The sequence below is a fragment of the Stenella coeruleoalba genome (genome assembly GCF_951394435.1).
Source record: "Stenella coeruleoalba genome assembly, chromosome: 2".
NCBI lineage: Eukaryota > Metazoa > Chordata > Mammalia > Artiodactyla > Delphinidae > Stenella > Stenella coeruleoalba.
Genome location: NC_137147.1, coordinates 141485353 through 141505655, shown reverse-complemented (window position 1 = coordinate 141505655; position 20303 = coordinate 141485353). Strand labels below are relative to the sequence as shown.

The 20303-nt window shown below is 37.5% G+C and overlaps 1 protein-coding gene across 1 annotated transcript; it reads left to right on the top strand.

Moving 5' to 3' along the window:
- Positions 1 to 75: 75 nt before the first annotated feature.
- RAB11A (RAB11A, member RAS oncogene family) lies at positions 76 to 18672 on the top strand. Its single transcript, XM_079912492.1, has 5 exons — positions 76 to 324; positions 6661 to 6856; positions 7130 to 7323; positions 8289 to 8369; positions 16909 to 18672. The coding sequence occupies exons 1-5, from the start codon at positions 285 to 287 to the stop codon at positions 17046 to 17048; spliced, it is 651 nt and encodes a 216-aa protein (XP_079768618.1). The 5' UTR covers positions 76 to 284; the 3' UTR covers positions 17049 to 18672.
- Positions 18673 to 20303: the final 1631 nt, after the last annotated feature.

Below are 20303 nucleotides of genomic sequence, written 5' to 3'. Positions count from 1 at the left end.
TCCGCTCAGAGCCTTCCGAGGTGCGGGAGAGTGGGGGACGAGAATTTGAAAACGTAAGCGAAACCCGAGAGCGTCGCCCTTCTTAGGCTCAGGGGCGGGGCACCGCCTCTCCGGAAGTACTTCCCCTTAGGGGCGGGGGCCTGCCGGAAGTGGCGTAGCGGCAGGGAGGGGTTCTTTACCGGGTCCGGCCGCTGAAGCTCGGCGTTCGGTTTATCCCTGCAGCGACGCCCCCTGGTCCCACCGGTACCACTGCTGCTCCCGCCCCTTCGCTTCTCGGCCGCGCAATGGGCACCCGCGACGACGAGTACGACTACCTCTTCAAAGGTGAGGCCACGGGCTCTCGAACTCTCCGCCGAGTCCCGATTCGGGGGCCCAGGACACTCCCGGGGGACCCGCCCGCGGGCTGCCCCTGCCCTGAGATCGGCCTTCCTCAGCCCTTCCTCTGTGTGCGGTTCGTCCTGCGGTCTCCCAGCTCAGCTCCTTTCCCTCCCGTCACAGAGGGGATCCTCACCACACAGCGGTCTCTTAGCGACCTCCCCAGAGGCCTGAGGACGCCTCAGAGACCCTACCCTGCGCCCTTCTCGCGGCCGGCTGCTGTCTCCCAAATCGCCTTCCTTCCTCCCCGGGTTCCAGGGCCCCTCCAAAGGGGCGCCCCTCCCACCGTCCATCTTTTCGGGTTGAGCGCCCCCTCCCCCTCAGTATACACCCTCCCTGAGCCCCTCTGACAGGCCCTTCCCTCCGCTCTTCACCTTTCCCTCGACGCACGCTCCCAGTACCGGTCTTTTTCTTATCCGCCGCCCTTTCCTCTCGGGAGGGCCCCTTCCCCTCCCCTCGGACAGACGCCTCTCCTAGCATTCTTCTTCCACCACCGGGGCCAGGCCCTGGTTAAAAGCCGCACGGGCCGGCGGCCCCACCCCCACCCGCCCCACAGTTCTCTCGGTCAGTAACCTTCTCGCACTGCCCCCAGCATTGGTAGCTCTTTCTCTGCCTTCCCTCCCCAGATAGTTGAAGAGCTCTCCCACGTCTCGTGTGCGACCCCGACGCTGGGGGGGGGGGTAGGGCAGGAGGGATCGTCCCAGCACCCACGCGCGCACTTGTCGCAGTGACCCGGCAGACCGATGTGACTTGCCACCTAGCCTTTTTTCTTCTACCCTCCCTTCCCAGCGGCAGACAGCCTGGGATAGCTCTTGACTCTGCTCGAGAGAAGGGGTTGCGGATGGGTGGTGGCTGTTATCCTTGCCAGACCTGAAGGCCCAGTTCCTGAGCAGGAAAGGTTGTGCGCTGCACAAATACTAGATTTCTTTATCGCTGTGGACTGGTTGCTTCCTGCTGCAACACTGGGAGGATCCAACCTTTTGGTGTTTTTAGAACAGGAAGGGAAGAGTCCTAGTTGGCCGCATACCTTTTCCCAGAGGTGGAGGGGGGAGCGGCATGGGGAAGTTGCGTGCTCTTTGGTCAAATTAAGTATTTTTCATAAGGTAGGGAAACATGTAGTGCACTTGGACAAAACATATTGGAGGGTGGGGAGTGAAAAAAAATTATTGGTTAGTCCAGAAAGAATCCAAATAGTTTTTTTTTAATCAACAAAAATAACGGATACAGTTTTCATTGAGAGAAGAGTACACTAAATGCTTTTTTTGTTGGATGAATGCGCTCTCTCTGATGGTCTTTCTCTGCTCCTGAATTAGGAGGGCATCCATCAGTAGTATGCTGAACAAAGATCTTTACCAAGGAGGAAGAAGCCATTGCTATTAAAGCTTTACAGTGGAGGGTGGAGTTTAAAAAGAATGTTAAGCTTGGTGACTGTTTCTGACTTTGCCACTGGGTGCTAAGAATGGTTGACTAAACAAGCAGGAAACATTGCTTTACCAATACTTTGCAAATCTTGGCACACTAGCAGATGATATGCCCTTATCACCACTTATTCTTCTGGGTCAGAAATTTTTATATAGGGTGAGTACCTTCAGTATCCACTCCCACTACCCTGATAGTGGAAAGGCATTTATGGAGAAGAGGGTACTTAATGCATTTTACAAATAGAAAAAAGAAACATGGATTAGTTTGCACACTCTTGACTGAAGGCATCTGAGGTCTGGTGCAGTTACTTAAGTGAGACCCTGGAGACTGGGGTTTAGTCATTAAAGAGAGATTTGTTTTTTTAAACAAGGTGCAGGTGCAGGGGCAGTGGGCAGCTAGGTACTTCTGAAGTAAGTAATTTAGGATGAGATAGACTATCAGAGTATTTCTCCTGTTTGTTTTAGAACTTGAATGTTGGTTGTAGAAGCCAGTTATTTTCTCACAAAGAATACTCAGTATCCTGGATTGGCTTAAGAAATTTTAACTTAGCCTTGGGTTTAGACCATCCTACTAACAATGATTGAGAGAGCACAGGGCTTTGGAATCACACAGGCCTGGGTTCAAATAGTGACTCAGGTTTTATATTTGCTTTGTGACCTTTGGAAAGATGACTTTTTTGAGCCTCAGTTCCCTCATCTATTAAAAAAAAACACCTCTCAGGGCTGTTGTGAGAATTAAATGAGACTGATTGTAAAATTTTAGCTTCTGTGAGGACTCAATAAATGGTAATAATGTGAAAGAAGTTACTATGGTTCTCACTGGGTTTTTTTTTAAACCTGAATCTGTAACTGTAAGAGCATTTAAGTATTAGTAAAGAAACTTAAAACTAGGACCTCCTAAAGTGTTTTATATTTCCATAGGTTATGGTTTCATGTGTTGTACATTTTGCTGTTTGATAAGGTGTTTTAAAAATTCTGCTGAGAAAGATTTCCACTTTTTTTTAAAGCTCTTACAGGATATGAGTCACTTTTTAACTTCTGTGATGATTATATAGCCAATTTCTTATTTATACAATTATAATTTAAAGTGAAGCAACAATAATTTCATTTTAAATGGTTTCATTCTTACATAGATTTATTCCCTGAGATGAGCTGCAGCTGTCCAGCTGGAAGAATGCTTACCTAGCAAACTTAAGAGTTGAGGGAATTGTAAATTAGTTTGTTAACTCTAACCAGCTGAAAATGAAGGAATATTTTGGTTGGTGTAGGGTGGAGTGGTCCAAGTGGGAATGTAATGTGGGGAGAGCAGGAGCATTATTCTAAACTATGTATTTGTTCTTGAACATTAATCTTTAGTTAAGTTCAACAGTGAGACTTTTGGTGGAGATGGGGAATTAATTTTATTTTTTAAAACTTGACTTTTTATTTTAAAAACTTTAATTCCACAAATATTTACACACAATGTGGTTAAGGCCCTTTGGGACACATAAATGAACTATGAATCAATCATAGTTCCTGTTTACAAATATTGTGGTAGACACCAATTCAGTCAGAGTCACATTTTCTGAAAATACCTGGATACATAGTCTACACCATTTTCTTTTCAGTCTCATTGAAGGTCAGTAGTAATTAACCATCAGCTGATTGCCATAGGAACTTTGCTGTCTTGCATCTTGATAGGTTTTCTTTCACAACTTTTGGTTGAGCAATTTGGGTTCTGCTGAATCTAGAAAAACTTGTCTACTTCAGCCTTATTGAATTTTAAAGACTCTTGGTGAGGTTGGACTATGAATAGTTGAAAGAGTAGAAAGATCTCCAAGTTTATTTATAAAAGCCAGTATGAAAATTGTCAGTTACTCCTTCAGGTGATAACTTTTAGGTCTGAGATACTATGGTTAATTTGTTGAATTAAATTTTAGCCCAGTACGTTAGTTTGCAAGAGAGTGTGTAAAACTAAATGTGGTTGAAGAGTTGGAAATTTCTGTTAAATAATGGTCAGTTAATATGTATATTCTGTTTTTATGGCATTTAGCAGCCTAGTATTTGATATATAATGAACCAAATTTAGCATCAGATATTAGAGATGATACATAAAATTCAGCAGATGAGGTTAACCAAGTAGTAATGAATATTATCAGGTTATTTTAGAAATGTGATACATGTTTCATATACAGATGCTGTTATTTAATTTATGCTTACACACGTATATATATGTTATGTAGATGGCTATAGTTATAAAATGTTTAAAGTGGAAGTACTTTTAACCTAAGATACTAGTTAGGAAGTATAGGAAAAACTTCAAATTCCTTTCTTGAACTATAGGATGTGATCATATAGTTTGTCTCATTAAAAAAATCAATTAAGTATTGTCATCTTAATGAGAGAAACTGTTTTGATTAGAAATTAAGTGTGAGTCCATGAACTTTTGGGTTTTTGGTTTGTTTTTTTTTTAATTATAACCAATAAATTCTCTTCTGTTGTTTAGGTAATTTAATCCATTCTAGTTTGTTTATTTTTTAGTGAGCCTAAATATAACCTTTCTTGGTGTGGTTTCTCTTTTGGCAACTGAATAGAAGCAGCTTTCCTTAGTGTGTCATTTCTCAGCATCATCTTGGCAGCGCTATTCTTAAAAAACCAATACTTTCTGTTGTCATTTAAAATACAGTCCTTTAAGAAGTTGCTAGTCATAATTCTGTCAGCCTTTTCCATGTCTAGTTGAGATAACTATTTTATACTATATAAAGTATTCATGAATCTTGAATTATTTTCAGATAAGGGTACTAATTTTATGTTAAAATTAATTGATTATATCAAGGGGAAAACATGCCCTCACTAAATATTTTTATGATGGCGTAAAGATTTGAGGATGGGGAGATAATGAACATAATCATTAAAGTGGAGGTTGAAAGGCAAGAGACCAAAATTTGAAAGTACTAGAGTTTTTGTGGGATGGGGAAAGTGTTCTTTGAGTTATTTATTTATTTATTTTCCAAAGGCATTATCATTCTAGATGTCTTGCTCTTTGGCTTTAAACTAAATGACTGGCTTCTAAATCGATATATCTGATGTATCTGAGTGCCTATGCAGTAGAAACGTTCAGCTTTTTGGTTTTTCCCTTCTTTGCTATTCCCACTTCAAGTGAGGCTTTTATACCTCAGTGCTAGCATGGGGCCAGAAAAGATTCAAAGGAGTTTTCCTCAGCAGAACATCCAGCCTCTTATGCTAAGAGGCAGCAGTGAGTACACCCTGCTAATAGGGTGGACTTGATTACTGAAGCTGGGATTTCATTTCACATCTAGAATGGGGGACCTTGAGAACTAACAAATCAACCAACTATCCTATAAAATTGGAAGTGCATTGTTTTTGTACGTTACTTTCATGACCTTAGCATCTTCTTCCCTGGTATCCAAATTAAAGCAGTTACTGTATTATCTGTGTTTGCTGCAGTACCTCTGACACCTCTAATTGACTATATAACTAGAAATAACTATGCATTTTGCTGCATGGGGTCACTGCTGCCGGGATGATTTCTTGCTGAATGAGCTGATAGAAGAGGCCAGAAAGATATGCATTTGCTAATAATTGTACTCTCTCCAAGACTGTCCAGAGGCCAGCTTATATCCACTCTTGTGGCAAGGAAGGAATGCATAATGGACTCTGCCCTCTGACCTGAGTGCAGTGAGCTCTCACAGTTTTCACTGCCCTTGCCACTGTCTACCAGATACCAGTCTCTTTAGTAAGGCATGGTCTTATTCCTGGTGTTATTCTTGCTTGTTTGATTATCTGGTCCTGGTATCTAAGTCAATTAGCTAATAAGAACTAAGAAGCAGCATTAGTAGTCAACAGTAGGAATAAGTGTAATATTTTCTGAAATCTTGATAAAATTTTTTACCAAGGAAAAAAATGTTATCAAGCTCAGATTCTGTAAACCTGTGAACTCATTTGTTCTTTAAATTCAGATAGAAATGCTTTAAAACAAGTTGACTGCCTATTTCCCCATTGTTTTTGAAGTGTAATATCACCTTAGATGAAAAAGAATCCACTGTATTTAGCTAGTAAATAAACTGCCTCCTTTAGTAATCATAGGAAATAAATTCATCTAATCAAACCTTTTTTTTTTTAAGTCATTAAGTCGTAAGTAAAAGTGTAGGCCCTCCTTGCTTTGACTTTGACTCAGAGTAAGTCAGAGTTATTAGTCAGCTTACTAGGGCCCCTGGTAAACTTAGTGGGGTGTTTCTTTTTGGAGGGGTCTCTAGTCTCCTGCCAGTCTGGTAAATGGAACTATGAAAGGGCCATTGTAGTTTCTGTGATCTGGGTGGCAACGTTTATAAACATGATGCCGTCTGTGTTACATGTGTTTCATTTTGCCTAGGTATGAGTCCTGAGGTCTTCCAGGCTTTGATGAGACTAAGTAGACATACTTAGGGCACTAACATCCTTTGTTGCTTTCATGTCTAATACATTTTCATATCATAAATTGTTCATTTGGTTTAGGATTTATCTTTCAAGTTATTACCTTCTAAGGTAGTAAGGTTGGTATAGCGTTGATTGTTAAATTAATGCATTAGCCTGTCATCAGTGCCTAGTAGACCTATGATTAAAATTTGCATGTGTGAGACAGGATACTTTATCTGTGCTAAGCAGATGATGTGTGGAAGATGATGTGTGGAAGTCACTATGCAGGTAGAAACACGTTAAAAAGTATAAATTGGTTTTATCGATTGATAACATGGGCACTCAGCTTCACCCCCACCCTCATCCCTTTTTAAAAATCAGATGCCCTGTCTTTTTTTGCTTTAAAACATGATGGCATTGTGAATGTGTGTGCCTCATTCATCTGACATTAAGTTCTTTGTCTTTTTAGTTGTCCTTATCGGAGATTCTGGTGTTGGAAAGAGTAATCTCCTGTCTCGATTTACTCGAAATGAGTTTAATCTTGAAAGCAAGAGCACCATTGGAGTAGAGTTTGCAACAAGAAGCATCCAGGTTGATGGGAAAACAATAAAAGCACAGATATGGGACACGGCAGGGCAAGAGCGATACCGAGCTATAACATCAGCGTAAGTCTCATAGTTTTTTAAGTTCTGTGAAATAGGCTACCTAAGTGAATTAACTGACTTTTGGTATTGGAAAAAGGTACTGTTTTGTTTTCTTTAAAGAATTCTGGTATTAGGATTCTAAAATTTATAAGTGTGTTTAAAACTATATATATGTGTATGTGTGTGTGTATATATATATATATATATATATACACCATATATTTAGTCTTTTCTGGTGTTCTCTTCCATCTTGTGGTTGTTTTCTAATAGTTAAATACATGTTTCTGTTTTCAGATACTATCGTGGAGCTGTAGGTGCCTTATTGGTTTATGACATTGCTAAACATCTCACATATGAAAATGTAGAGCGATGGCTGAAAGAACTGAGAGATCATGCTGATAGTAACATTGTTATCATGCTTGTGGGCAATAAGAGTGATTTGCGCCATCTCAGGGCGGTTCCTACAGATGAAGCAAGAGCTTTTGCAGGTTAGTTGTATGAATTCTGTGATATTACAGTGATTCTGTATTTCTTGCAGTTTTGATAACCCTCCCATGAGGGTAATCGGTTACAGTAGTTTTGGAAAGGTAAACATGAATGCTTAACAAGTATTGTTGTTTTGAAAGTGTGTGATGACTGTACAACTCTTTTGCTTAACTTTGAGTTATTAAAACTGTTGTATTTTGAGTTTTTGCTGCCAAAAGTTGACTATGAATACTGTCTTCTTTTCTCTCCCTGGAACGGGTAGATGAAATCTATGTTTATTCTGTGCTTCCTACGTTTTTCCATTATGTCTGTGTTTTACTAAGGCTTGTTCTATGTGTGTCCGAAAAGTAGTGGCCCAGGGAGTGGTCAAGGACCAACAGGGGTGTAGCTGCTTAGGAGTTGTAACTTTTTTGGCTTAATAGAGGCTCTGCCTATCTACTGACTCCGTATTGGTAGGGGCAGCCTACTAGAAGGCAACATTGTACATTCTTGACAAGTGAAAATTGTGACCTTCCACTATTGATGATGCTGTGAATAAAATTTTCTATCACAGTTTTTCAGTTTTCTGGGAGAGAAGCTTTATTTCAGATAATACAGTCACTGAATTCTGAGTGAATCACATATACCCACCCACGTTCATACCATAGCTATGTGGTTGATGGGGAGAAGCCCAGTAAGGGATGAAATTAGCTGAGTATTTGATAAGTTTACTACATTATGCCTAGTGTTGTTCATTGCTAGTAGTAGTATTTAGATGCAACGAGTATTTATTTTAATTAAGAAGTCAGTGAAAATTTCTCGCTGTCATTTTTAATCTACTAAAGTGGAAGTAACATGTGCTCTTATTCCTCAAGAAGTTGGGGAGGTCTTGGGCTTTAAAAAAGTTCTGTTACTTTCCTTTTGAAAGCTTTAATACATCCCTTGTATTAAAATTTGATAAGACTGAAGTTTTTGTGTCTCCTCACAGAAAAGAATGGTTTGTCATTCATTGAGACATCTGCTCTAGACTCTACAAATGTAGAAGCTGCTTTTCAGACAATCTTGACAGGTAAGACTTGCATTTTTAGATTATACCAGTGGGAATTTGAAGTATTAGGAAGGAAATTTAAACAAATTAATCAGGAAACTAAACTATAAAATCACACTGAGAATGACTATCATTTGAGAGCTACTATCGCAAGACCTGTTTAGAGTACAAAATTAGTTAACAACCCTTGCTTGCTGAGCTTTAATCATCCTAATTCATCTGGTTTATAGTGGGAAAAATACTTTGAAAATAATTTGTTCACTTCTGTTATTACTTTGGTCCATGAATTCCATATTTCATGGTCATAAGCACAAAGCAATGCTTAATGGTACTTTTTAGAAAATAAATATTGAAGTCCCATTTATGGAAAGATATGAATGTCTTCTTGAAATTTAGTAAAGAAAAGGCATTCTTGGTTCTGATTTGCTATAGAAGCACCCAGGGAAAAATATATTCTTAAAAACTTAAATGAGAAAGCAAAAAGTAAAATTCTGCCATGATCTATTATTGGATAAGAAGCAACGTGTCACCTGTGGAGAAAATCAGCCAGTGATTACATACTGAAAAGTTTAAATAAGTAGTGGGAAAGAAACAAAATTCATGCTGTTTTGGAATGTGGATGTGTAGACCAGGTCAACCTCAGGAATAAGAGGACATTTTATTTATGTTGACTCATATTTACCCTGACTTTAATAGAATGAACAATTCATCTGAAAGTTTAATCTTAATCCTCTAATAGGCACTTCAGTGAGTTGTTTTTAAGTACTTTAAAAATGTATATTACTTTAAAAAAAATTATTTATTTATTTGGCTATGCTGGGTCTTAGTTGTGGCATGAGGGATCTAGTTCCCTGACCAAGGATCGAACCCAGACCCCCTGCATTGGGAGCGTGGAGTCTTAACCACTGGACCACCAGGGAGGTCGCTGTATATTACTTTTAAGAACTCATAATTTAGAGTATAGTCTTAATATATAGTGATCTTATGTGGTCTAAAAAATATATATGGAGAAATGGTTAAGTAAATGAGCTTCCAATTATAATGTAAGAAGATTTTTATTCTTCGTATGCAGCACTTGTATTGGAGACCAACAGATTTTAGCTTTTAAATGTTATCTTACTGTAAAAATGTAGGGAATAAAACTTAGGGTTTAGGAACATGGGTTTAGAAGCCTGACTTGGTTTCTAGTCCTGGCTGCTCCACTTATTAATTAGCTCCTATAATCTTCGGCAAGTTACTTAACCTTTCTAGCCCTTAATTTCTTCGTATGTAAAGTTGAAATATGTTTTGGGAGTTCTGTTATTTTCTTTCAAGTAAGGGCTTGTATTTATAAATACCTTGTGATATGATTTGACTTGACTGTTAATGTTGTGACTTAAAGGTTTTTGTCCCTATAACCTAACTCACAGAAAAGAATTGTCTGTCATTGAGACATCTACTCTAGACTCCAAAAATGAGTACATGAGTTTGTACATGTAAAATACTTAGCTGTCCCTGGTACATTGTAAATATTTGATATCGGTAGCTAAATAGCAGTGAAGGTATGAAAAAAAACTCATTAAAAATAAACTATATTGATGATTTACATACCTGGTTTATTAGAATTCTTTTCTGTTATCAGAAAAATAGTAAATAAAGGACCGGTGCTAGAGTTGGATAAACAGTCTTTGGAACACAGTAGCTTTGTTTTAGAATCTTTGTGTCAACTTTCATTGCAGATTGTTTCAAGCAAGCAAGATCTGATTGAATATGCACTATGTCTGCAAATCCTTTTTTTCCTTTTTAAGCACTTGTGTGGTTTCTCTTGGATCAATGTGTTGAATACTCAGTTGAGACCCAGGAGCTGTAGGTTTTACTTTTTATCACTTTGCTCTCATTCCCTTGTATATCTAAAGCCAGTGAACCTCTCTAGTCCTAAGATTCAGTGTCTTAACATGAGTGAATTAAATCATCTTCAAAGTCTGTGAGTCTCTTAAGGCCTCTGAAAAACCTCATTTGAAAAAACTTTAGTTAGTCCTTGTTGGGTTATTTTTTATGTCCTATCAAATCTCTGCTATAATTCTAGCCCATTCTGATTTCAGTTTATAGCCCGTTTATTCTCATATTGAGTGAAAATGAGGCCAAGTGTTTTCTTCCATCTGCAGTTAACTATTTTGTGTATCATTTTGTGACGTTGAACGTATGATCTGTTCAAACATGAACTAATCAATAAGCAGTGATATATACTTAAAATTGATCTGTTTTGTCCTGAATGATGAACATCTGGCTGTTTCTCTTAAAATTCACTCTTGATTAAGCTTTTGTTACTGCTTAATTAATATTGCTTGAAAGCAAACAAGGCTTGAGCTTCACTTACTACTACCACTTTTTCTCTCTCTATAGCCACTATTTCCTCAGCTTCCTGTAATGTCTCAGTGTTGATCTGTGGGATCAGAGATCACTGGATATGGCAGCAGACATCTGTGTCTTGCAAGTGTTAGGATGTTTGTTCTAAACTTTTCTATATAATAGTGGGAGTATTAATGCATAGGAGAAACAGGAAATAGAACAGTATTCTCATTAGGCTTAATTCTGCCTTACGTGTTAACAGTATTAAGGGAGCATTTATGTTGTCTTTTGATGTTGCTGGAAGAAAAAAATAGCTTTTTACTTTTTAAGATGCAAAATTATGTATTAGAAAATGTATCTCCATTGTTACTTCAAAGTTAACTGTGTTGCTTTTTTTAGAATCGACCCATGCCAATCTTGACATCCATGACTTTGACTGTAACTTCATGACATAATTTTGCTGATGGTATTTTTAGGAGGTAGTTGGTTAGTGCATGAGTGAGCCTGATACGTTGCTTGGCCTCTAAATTTCAGTGCAGCTTTGTTTTCTTTCATCCTCAAGTTCATTGAGGGATGTTATTAATCCATATTTTCCATACTGTATTATTTTTTTCTTTTAACTTTGAATTTTGACAAATTCAGACTTAACGGTTGCAATAATAGTACAGAGTATTTGCAAATACCTTTAACCCATATTCCCCAGATGTTGATATTTTACCACACTTGCTTGCTTCTTTTTCTTCCTCTCTAAATATATAAATAATACTGTTTTTTTCCTGTACCATTTGAGAGTGACAGACATGTTGCCCATTATCCCTAAGTGCTTTTCAGCGTGTATTTCCTAAAATCAAGGATATAGTCTTTTCATAGCCATAGTACATTGATCAAAATTAGAGAGTTAGGTAATAGTACCACATCAATGTTAAGCTACAGATCTTATTCAGATTTTGCCAACTGTTCCAATTATGTCCTTATTAGCAAAAGACAGTCTGTAATCAGATCATACTTGCATTCAGTTGTCATAATTCTTTTTAGTTTTCTCTAATCTGGAATAGTTCCTCATTTTGTCTTTTGTTTATTGACATTTCTTGAAGGGTATGGGTCAGTTATTTTGTAGTGTCCCTCAATTTGGGTTTGTCTTATGTTTCCTTGTGATTCAGTTCTGGTTATGTATTTTCAGCAGGAATACCACAAAAGTGTTCTCAGTGCATCATATCAGAAGGCTCATGATATTGGTTTGTCTTATTAATTACTGGTGATGTTGGTTATGATGATGTCCTCCAGGTTTCTCCATGTAATTAATAAGTCCAAGCCATCTTTGTAGTATGGAGACTAAATTCTTAATTCTATGGTTGAAAGAATTTTTTTTTGGCCGTGCTGTGTGGCTTGTGGGATATTATTTCCCCGACCAGGGATTGAACCTGTGCCCCCTGCAGTGGAAGCATGGAGTCCTAACCACTGGACCGCCAGGGAATTCCTGGTTGAAAGAATTTTAGTTCACTTAGCATATTGTCTCTAAAAAGTGAGGCTAGGGTTTTTCAGGCATTAATTTTATTGGAGTAGTGAGTGTCTTTTAATCAGACATAGTAGCTTTGATTCTTTGCATATGGCAACCTTGTGTCAGTCAAATCAGAGCATTTTTTGACCTTCAAGAAACTTACATCCTGAGCAGTTGGTTTGAAGAAGGTCTAACAAATTCTGATGTAGGCTGTAGTAGGATAACTCAGGTCTCTGCTATTTTCACAATTTTTGGAGGGACTGAGGAATTTTAGTTTTTTTTGTTCCCCAATTTAGAGCTATTGCATTTAACTTCCTTAGAATTTACTTTGAAACTTGATCCATATTTCCATTAGAGTAGAAATAGGCATATGTCTTTTATTTAACTTTACTCGGTTATATTTAAAGCTATTTTATATTAATATTTTACTTTATATTTAGATCTCATACAGGAGATCCTGATATAAGAACGATAAAGCAGAATTCCTTTTCTTTCTAACCTTACCTGTCCTTTGGACTTCTTGAAAAGGGTCTGCACAGGAATTGGTATATCACATACATTTGGTTCTAAAGGAGAACATGCCCTTGAAAGAGGAAAATATTTGCATCTGGTTTAGCAAGTTATTAGTCCTGTTCCCCTCCCCCCACTTAAATAACCTTCTCTAATCAGATACCGGCTAGAAGGTACCTGCTTTATATTTTCTTATCAAAGTTTTTTTTAAGTGACACACCCAGCCACAGAGATGTTAAATTACTTGTGTAGCTTCTTAGTGCCCATTCTAACTGAAAGAAAAAATTTCTCCTAATTTTCTGATCAGCACTTTCCTTTTTCTTTGTTGCCTTGGGTGGCATTTTTATTAGCAGACATCTTTTTGGTGACTGTAGCAATGTAGTAATAATCTACTTCTACAAAACAGTATGCAGTACTTGCAGGCAGTTTTATAACACTGCTCAAATTTCTTTCCTTGTAATGAGATCTCTTTAATTATTTACCTTTCTGTGTTCTCTGAGAACTCTGCTTTTTACTTTCTTCCAGTATTTGCTTTTTATTTAAGAACCTGCAAAATAATTTTTGTTTTGGTTCCCCTAACGTAATATTTAAAACCACTTGTAAAGAAGTTAAATTTGTAGAGGGTCACATTTAATCATTTGCACTTGAGAAAGAAGAGCCTTCCAGTTGGGGATTAGGGAGAAAACATAAAGAATAAAGAATGAATGGTATAGTTTTTCAGTAAGTTAATGATTATCTTTACTTCTTAGTCACTAGCCTGATTGAATGACTGTCTTTCTCTTTACCCTAGACACTCTGGTCCCATCCCTTTTTAAAATTTCTTTTTAAATTAATTAATTTATTCTTGGCTACGTTGGGTCTTTGTTGCTGCACGCGGGCTTTCTTAGTCTACTTTTCGTGGCGGTGCACAGGCCTCTCATTGCGGTGGCTTCCCTTGTTGTGGAGTACGGGCTCTAGGCACGCAGGCTTCAGTAGTTGAAACACGCAGGCTCAGTAGTTGTGGCTCGCGGGCTCTAGAACGCAGGCTCAGTAGTTGTGGTGCACGGGCTTAGTTGCTCCGCGGCATGGGGATCTTCCCAGACCAGGGCTCGAACCCGTGTCCCCTGCATTGGCAGGCAGATTCTTTATTTTTTTCATTTTTAATTTTTTAAAATTTTTTAATTTTTTGCGGTACGCGGGCCTCTCACTGTTGTGGCCTCTCCCGTTGCGGAGCACAGGCTCTGGACGCACAGGCTCAGTGGCCATGGCTCACAGGCCCAGCCGCTCCACGGCATGTGGAATCTTCCCGGACCGGGGCGCGAACCCGTGTCGCCTGCATCGGCAGGCGGACTCTCAAGCACTGCGCCACCAGGGAAGCCCGGCAGGCAGATTCTTAACCACTGCGCCACCAGGGGAGCCCCGGTCCCATCCCTTTTTAATGAAAAGAATCCAAATGAAGACTCCACGTCCTGCATATCCTTTTTTCTTTTTTAAACTCTAGTCTGCCTTTCTTTATTGGAATCTAATCTTTTCCCTTGGTGCTTCTTCACCTTTGAACCACTGTCACCCTTCTGAAACATAAATTTTAGCCACCTGCTTCCCCCAAAAAAGCATAAGAGAAGGCACACGAGCTGTCAGTGTTTTTGTTAGTTTACATATTCAGTTGATTACAGTTTGCTGTTATTCAACTTTAGGGAAATTAGTTTTTAACTTGGAAAAAATGTATTAATTTAGTTAGTACATTTCCTTAATTTTTTGTTATGGAAAATTTTCAGCATACCAAAAGTAAGATATTATCATGAGCCAATGTAGCCATCAACAACTGTCAGTTCAGAGCCAGTCTTTCCTCCACCTACTCCCTCCCCCATTATTTTGAAACAAATCCCAGATATTACATCATTTCATTTGTAAACATTTCATGATGCATATTTAAAAGGTAGGACTTAAACCCGTAACAACAAAACCATTTAAAAACTGGCAGTAATTCTTTATTGTCCTCTATTATCCAAACAATATTAAAATTTCCTGTCTCAAATTTTAACAGTTCAACCTAGAATCCAAATGATGTTCGTACATTTGAAAATATGGTTCCACTTTCTTTTTTCCCCATAACTTTATATTTTAAAAATTTCCAAATATTACAGAAGTAATACAGTGAACACCCATATATCCTTCATCTAAAATCCTCAGTTATTAACATTTTGCCACATTTGGTTTATTTCTATATGTGTAAATATACTTTTCTTCCCCTTTGCTCAATCTTTGGAAAGCAAACTGTAGGCATTATGGCACTTTACTACTAAACACTTGAGCATTTTATCTCCTCAGAAAAAGGCATTCTCCTACATAATCACAATACCGTATATCATATCCAAGAACTTTGTTTACGTAGTATTATCTAATGTGCAAGTTCATATTCAGATTTCTCCAGGTGTACTAATAATGTCTTTTATAGATTTGGGTTTTACAGTTTAAACCTAGGATCCAGTCAAGGAAAACACATTGCATTGATGGAATTGTTATATATCTGGGTACTGAATAGAATAGCCACTTGCTACGGGTTGTTATTGAGCACTTGAAATATGGCTATTGGACTGAGGAATTGGATTTTGAATTGTATTTATTTAATTTAAATAGGTGGTTAACATATATTTAATATAAATAGGTGGGCTGTAGCCCACATCTAAAGCATTTATTCTCATCTTTTAAATGTATTTCGTGGCAGTAACTTTTTTTGAAGAGTCTTGGCCAGTTGTCTTATAGAATGTCCCTCAGTCTGGATTTATCTAATTGTTTCCTCATGATAAATTCATTTTCAACATTTTTGGTAGGAATACATAGGTGTCATTCATAGGAATATATTGTACTTCATAGTCCATCATAATAGGTATATCATGTCAGTTTGTCCCATTTTTAGAGTTCCCTTATCTTTTGAGGGTTTTTTTTTTTTTTTTTGGAGGGAGCACTTTGAGAACAAAGGTAAGATACATTCTTTGTTTGTAAGGAGTTTATATAGTCAGAGGGAGCTACGTTTAGGCAGTGCACTGTAAGACCAAATACAATATATTAAATAAGGATACTTGCTGTAGAGGAATTTAATAACATTTATTCGTGTACTTAGTTATCAAACCCCTACTATATGCTGGAGATACAGCAGTGAATAAAGTAGATACAGTTTTGGTCCTTACAGTTTGTTGACTGAAAAAAATGCACAACCTAAAAATTGAGAACTATGTCTTATTTGGCGGACTTGCTGAGGACTTAAGCCCAGGAGGCAGCCTCTCAGATAGCCTCTCAGATAGTTAAGGGAGGAGCCAGGATATATAGGAGTTTCTTGAACAAAAACTAGGTAGTCTGGAACATCAAAAGATTACTGTTAATTAAAGAAAACCAGACATCTCAAGTTAATGAATTTAGGGCTTTTCTTTGTATGGGAAGCTGCAAGAGTCTGGGCTCATTGAAATGACTCCTTTGATATGCACCTTAACTATCTAGGGCCAGTATTCTACTTTTCTCCATCCTGAATTCCCTCGGGGTGCACCGTGGGAGAGGGGGGTGGGTGCAGTGGCTGATGGCTTGATGGCCCATCATCCTTTGTTTACTGATATGGCAGGCAACGTTCCTCATCCACTAGTTTGTTTAGTGGAAGAGGTAGATGCTAAACAATTAGTTTTGATAAGTGTCATAGAAAATCTTAAGTTGCTTGATTTGAATAATTATTTCATTATAGTTTAACTTTAGTTCAGGTGGCACTGATAAACATTATCTTTCCGTTCTTCTTTTCCAAGAGTCCTTTGGGATTTTGACTTGTTTATGAAGTTGTATGCTTCCCTATGTAGCCAACAGAAATACCTACTGTGTCTGATAATGCAGATTTAAATATTTTTCTGTGGTACAGTGTCAATGTATGTAGGTTTTTTTGGTAAGGGTAGAAATTTAGATCTAAGCCCATAAACTGTGTAATCTCTTTAGACCAAGATTTATTTAACTGATTGGTAAACCTTTCCCTCTGAAATGGAAAACCTTTATTTCTCTTCTTACCCTAAGGGAAATTGTTGTGAAATAATGGGTTGACTCAAATCAGTGGCTGTTTGAAAATAAAACTTTGAGTATATGCAGTCTCTGTTCAGTTTATTTGCATTTTTTTCTCTTATAAATATAACTTCTGCCTCTGTGTATCTTTTTTATCAACGATTTATGGGTCTGTTCACACCGGGTGTTGCTGTTTCTTTTTTTTTTACTCAGAGATATACCGCATTGTTTCCCAGAAGCAAATGTCAGACAGACGTGAAAATGACATGTCTCCAAGCAACAATGTGGTTCCTATTCATGTTCCACCAACCACTGAAAACAAGCCAAAGGTGCAGTGCTGTCAGAACATATAAGGCGTTTCTCTTCTCCCCTAGAAGGCTGTGTATAGTCCAATTCCCAGGTCTGAGATTTAAATATATTTGTAATTCTTGTGGTCATTTTTGTGTTTTATTACTTCCTCATACTTATGAATTTTTCCATGTCTTAAGTTTAAGTCTTTTGATTTTAGCTTTATAAAATCACCCACTTGTCCCGAATGACTGCAGCTTTTTTTTCATGCTATGGCTTCACTAGCCTTAGTTTAATAAACTGAATGTTTGGATTCCTCAATTATTGTTTACTTTTCATCATGGAAGCTGTCACTGTAGGACATAATATAACTTGATCCCTTGAAGCTCAGATCTGTTGGTCTTGATTAAATCAAATTAAGAAGACTATAGAAATAAGCTATCATTTTGCCACAGAGCAGCTTATAATTAATACACTCTTCTCTCAGTGCAGTGTATATTTCCATAAATCTAAGAATTGCCCTATAAACATAGCAGAATTTTGAGAGCTTGAAAATTTTCCATTATTCTGGAAGTCAATTTCTAACATGCCTTAATAGGGTTATGTAGTTTAGTAAATTTTGTTTTTTAATTTTTGTAAACATCAAAATTGATTAGAGAGGGGGGCACTTTTTTCTGGATAAGAATTATCTTAATAAACACAAAAGACAGTGATGATTTCAGTAGCAGTATGGTTATGGGGCCATATGTTAAACAGTGCTGCCTGGCAGGCTGGGAACTGGAGAGACTGGTGGAATTCCATATGAGGTGCCTCTGTTACAGTAATCAGGCAGCCCAAGTCATTTAACTTCTCCAATTTCCCAGCAGTAGATTGTGTGGCATTTTATTGCTCAGGCAATAACTGGTTTAATGCTCTTAGTATCCAATGGTGAAGTGTTAATTTTGTCTTAAAACCTTCCAGTAAATGAAATGCAACCTAGTTTTATCACCATATCCACCAGCAGGCATGGAAAATTATTTTAACAATGCTGATTTTTGAGTTTTGCAGTATATTATGGAATATAGTCCAGTTAAATATCTGGTTTCAGTATGTCTAAAGAATACAGTGAGAGGTTAATTTCTGCTCAAGTGGTACCACTTAAAGGCATGTATTCTTTTAGTACGCAAGATGAAATAGTACCTTGAGTTAAATAGAATGCATTTAGGCATTGTACAAACCTGAAAGTTTTCTTCCACTACATTATTGAAATCAATGGAGCAACTCATTTCTCATTAAGAAATGTGCACACTAATATTTAGTTTTGTTTTCTTGTGGATAGTATTGAGCACTTAACTGAAGTGTTCTACAAGTTGTGTCAACTAAAGTGATACAATTCAGGATGGTGGAATATCCCCAAAATATACATGTGTGTGGGCTTGCATAGATTACTATGTTTCATAGTTAATCTTCTGTCTTTTGCGGTGCTCATGACGTGTGGGGCGCACGGAAGGCATTGCTGTGATTAGTCAATTTAGTTTTTCTCTGTAGCCGTTTTATTATTTTGGTGTATTGGTTATGAAGATACTACTATCTATTTGTAAATTGCTACTTTGTATTTTATGCATGCTTTGTAACTTGATTTTTTTTTTTTTTTAGTTATTGATTTGGAATATATTCACATTCTAATAAACTGTTATAGGGGGACTATTCTTTATGTTGTCAGATTATATTTTTCCTTTGAGTGCTTTGGATGTAGCCATGGAATATTTGCTTCTGATGAGTAAGAGCATAGGTCCTTGGATTACAGAGTAAACAATTGAATTGGAGGCATCATTGTGTGAATTCAGCTTTGATTTTAGACATATAGTTCAATTATGCTGTTCTTGGAAAAAGTATTGAATATTACCAAAAACATTAGGAAAGTAATCTCTGTACTTTGGTACGTAACAGTGTCACCAGACCCAAGAAGAGGCTCCATCACTATTTTACTCAAAATTGGTAGTAAATTTTTTACAAAATTATTTAAGAGAAGGAGAAACTAGGTAGTGAATTGAAAATGAATAAAGTAACTTTGAATTTATACCAGATGTAGACTTAATGTTGCCTTGGGCATGGTTGGATCTTGGGAGAATTCCAAGAAACCTTAAGTAGTAGTAGAAAATGAATCTGATTGCATTTCAACAAGTGTCTTCATTCTGAATAGTATCTCAGGAGACAGACTGTCTCAAGTAAGAAACATTAAGTTTTTAAATATTATGACAATTTAGGGCTCAAGGTAGTTTAGAAGTATTTTGCTTTTTGACCTTGCTTTTCAGTTATTTTAACTTTGAATTTTTAAAAAACCTATTGCATTGTCCTGAAAAGTCACTTAGCCATCTTGATTTTAACTTGTATGTCATTGTTCTAAAATGCTGTTTATGATTTCTCTCTAATAGTAGTTGTTACTCTGTAAGGGTAAGTTTCTTTAGCCATTGCACTGAGTATGCTAAATTGTAATTCTAAGGAGGGGTGCTAGTTGGTGTCTTCTGCCAGAGGGTTCTGCAGGAAGGTTAGACTTCTTGAGTTTGGATTGCCCATCAGAGCTAGTCATATTTATTTCATCCTTGGGGAAATAAACATCTTAATTTTTGTCGTCAGTGACTTATATTTACAAAATGCAAACCCTCTCAGTGGTTTGAGCTATTGTGATAATCTCTTCCATCTACCTTAAAAAGACAAAAAAAGCTCTACTATTTAGACAATTTTGGCCAACACCAGAAGCAGAATAACTCAAAGGCTGGGTGGATAATTAAGAACTTACTCCAACCTGTTAGGTTTCAATTTCTGGAGATTTTTTTTTTTTAAACAGAGGAGAAAAATGGAGGCTGGTTATTTGATGTCTCACAAACATCATAAGCCTGAGAAAAAAATTCAAAACAAAATATGAATTTTGCATAAGGACTGTGCATAAGGATATCTATTCCCTGTGTGAAAAAAAATGAACAAAGACAATGAAAGGACCTTCTTTCCCCACAACATTTAGTGGGTTAGCATAACAGTCAAACAAGTGCTAAAAAGCTGCTTTTTGTTCTCCTGGTTGGAGCAGTCCTGGTGCTGCATCCCTTCCTGGGATTTGACAGGTCACCTTTTTCACTCATCTATACAATACGCCGAATAAACTGGAGTTGTCATTCTAATCTCTTAAAGAAACTGTGGGAGGCTGATGGTAACAATAAAGTAATACAGAATGCTAATATCATTACAATTTATGTAAGGGAGACCATTAGGATTAGACTGAGAGATAATGGTATCTATTTTCCTAAAAGCTGAATTGGAGGATAGAGAAAGAATATTTGAAAGGA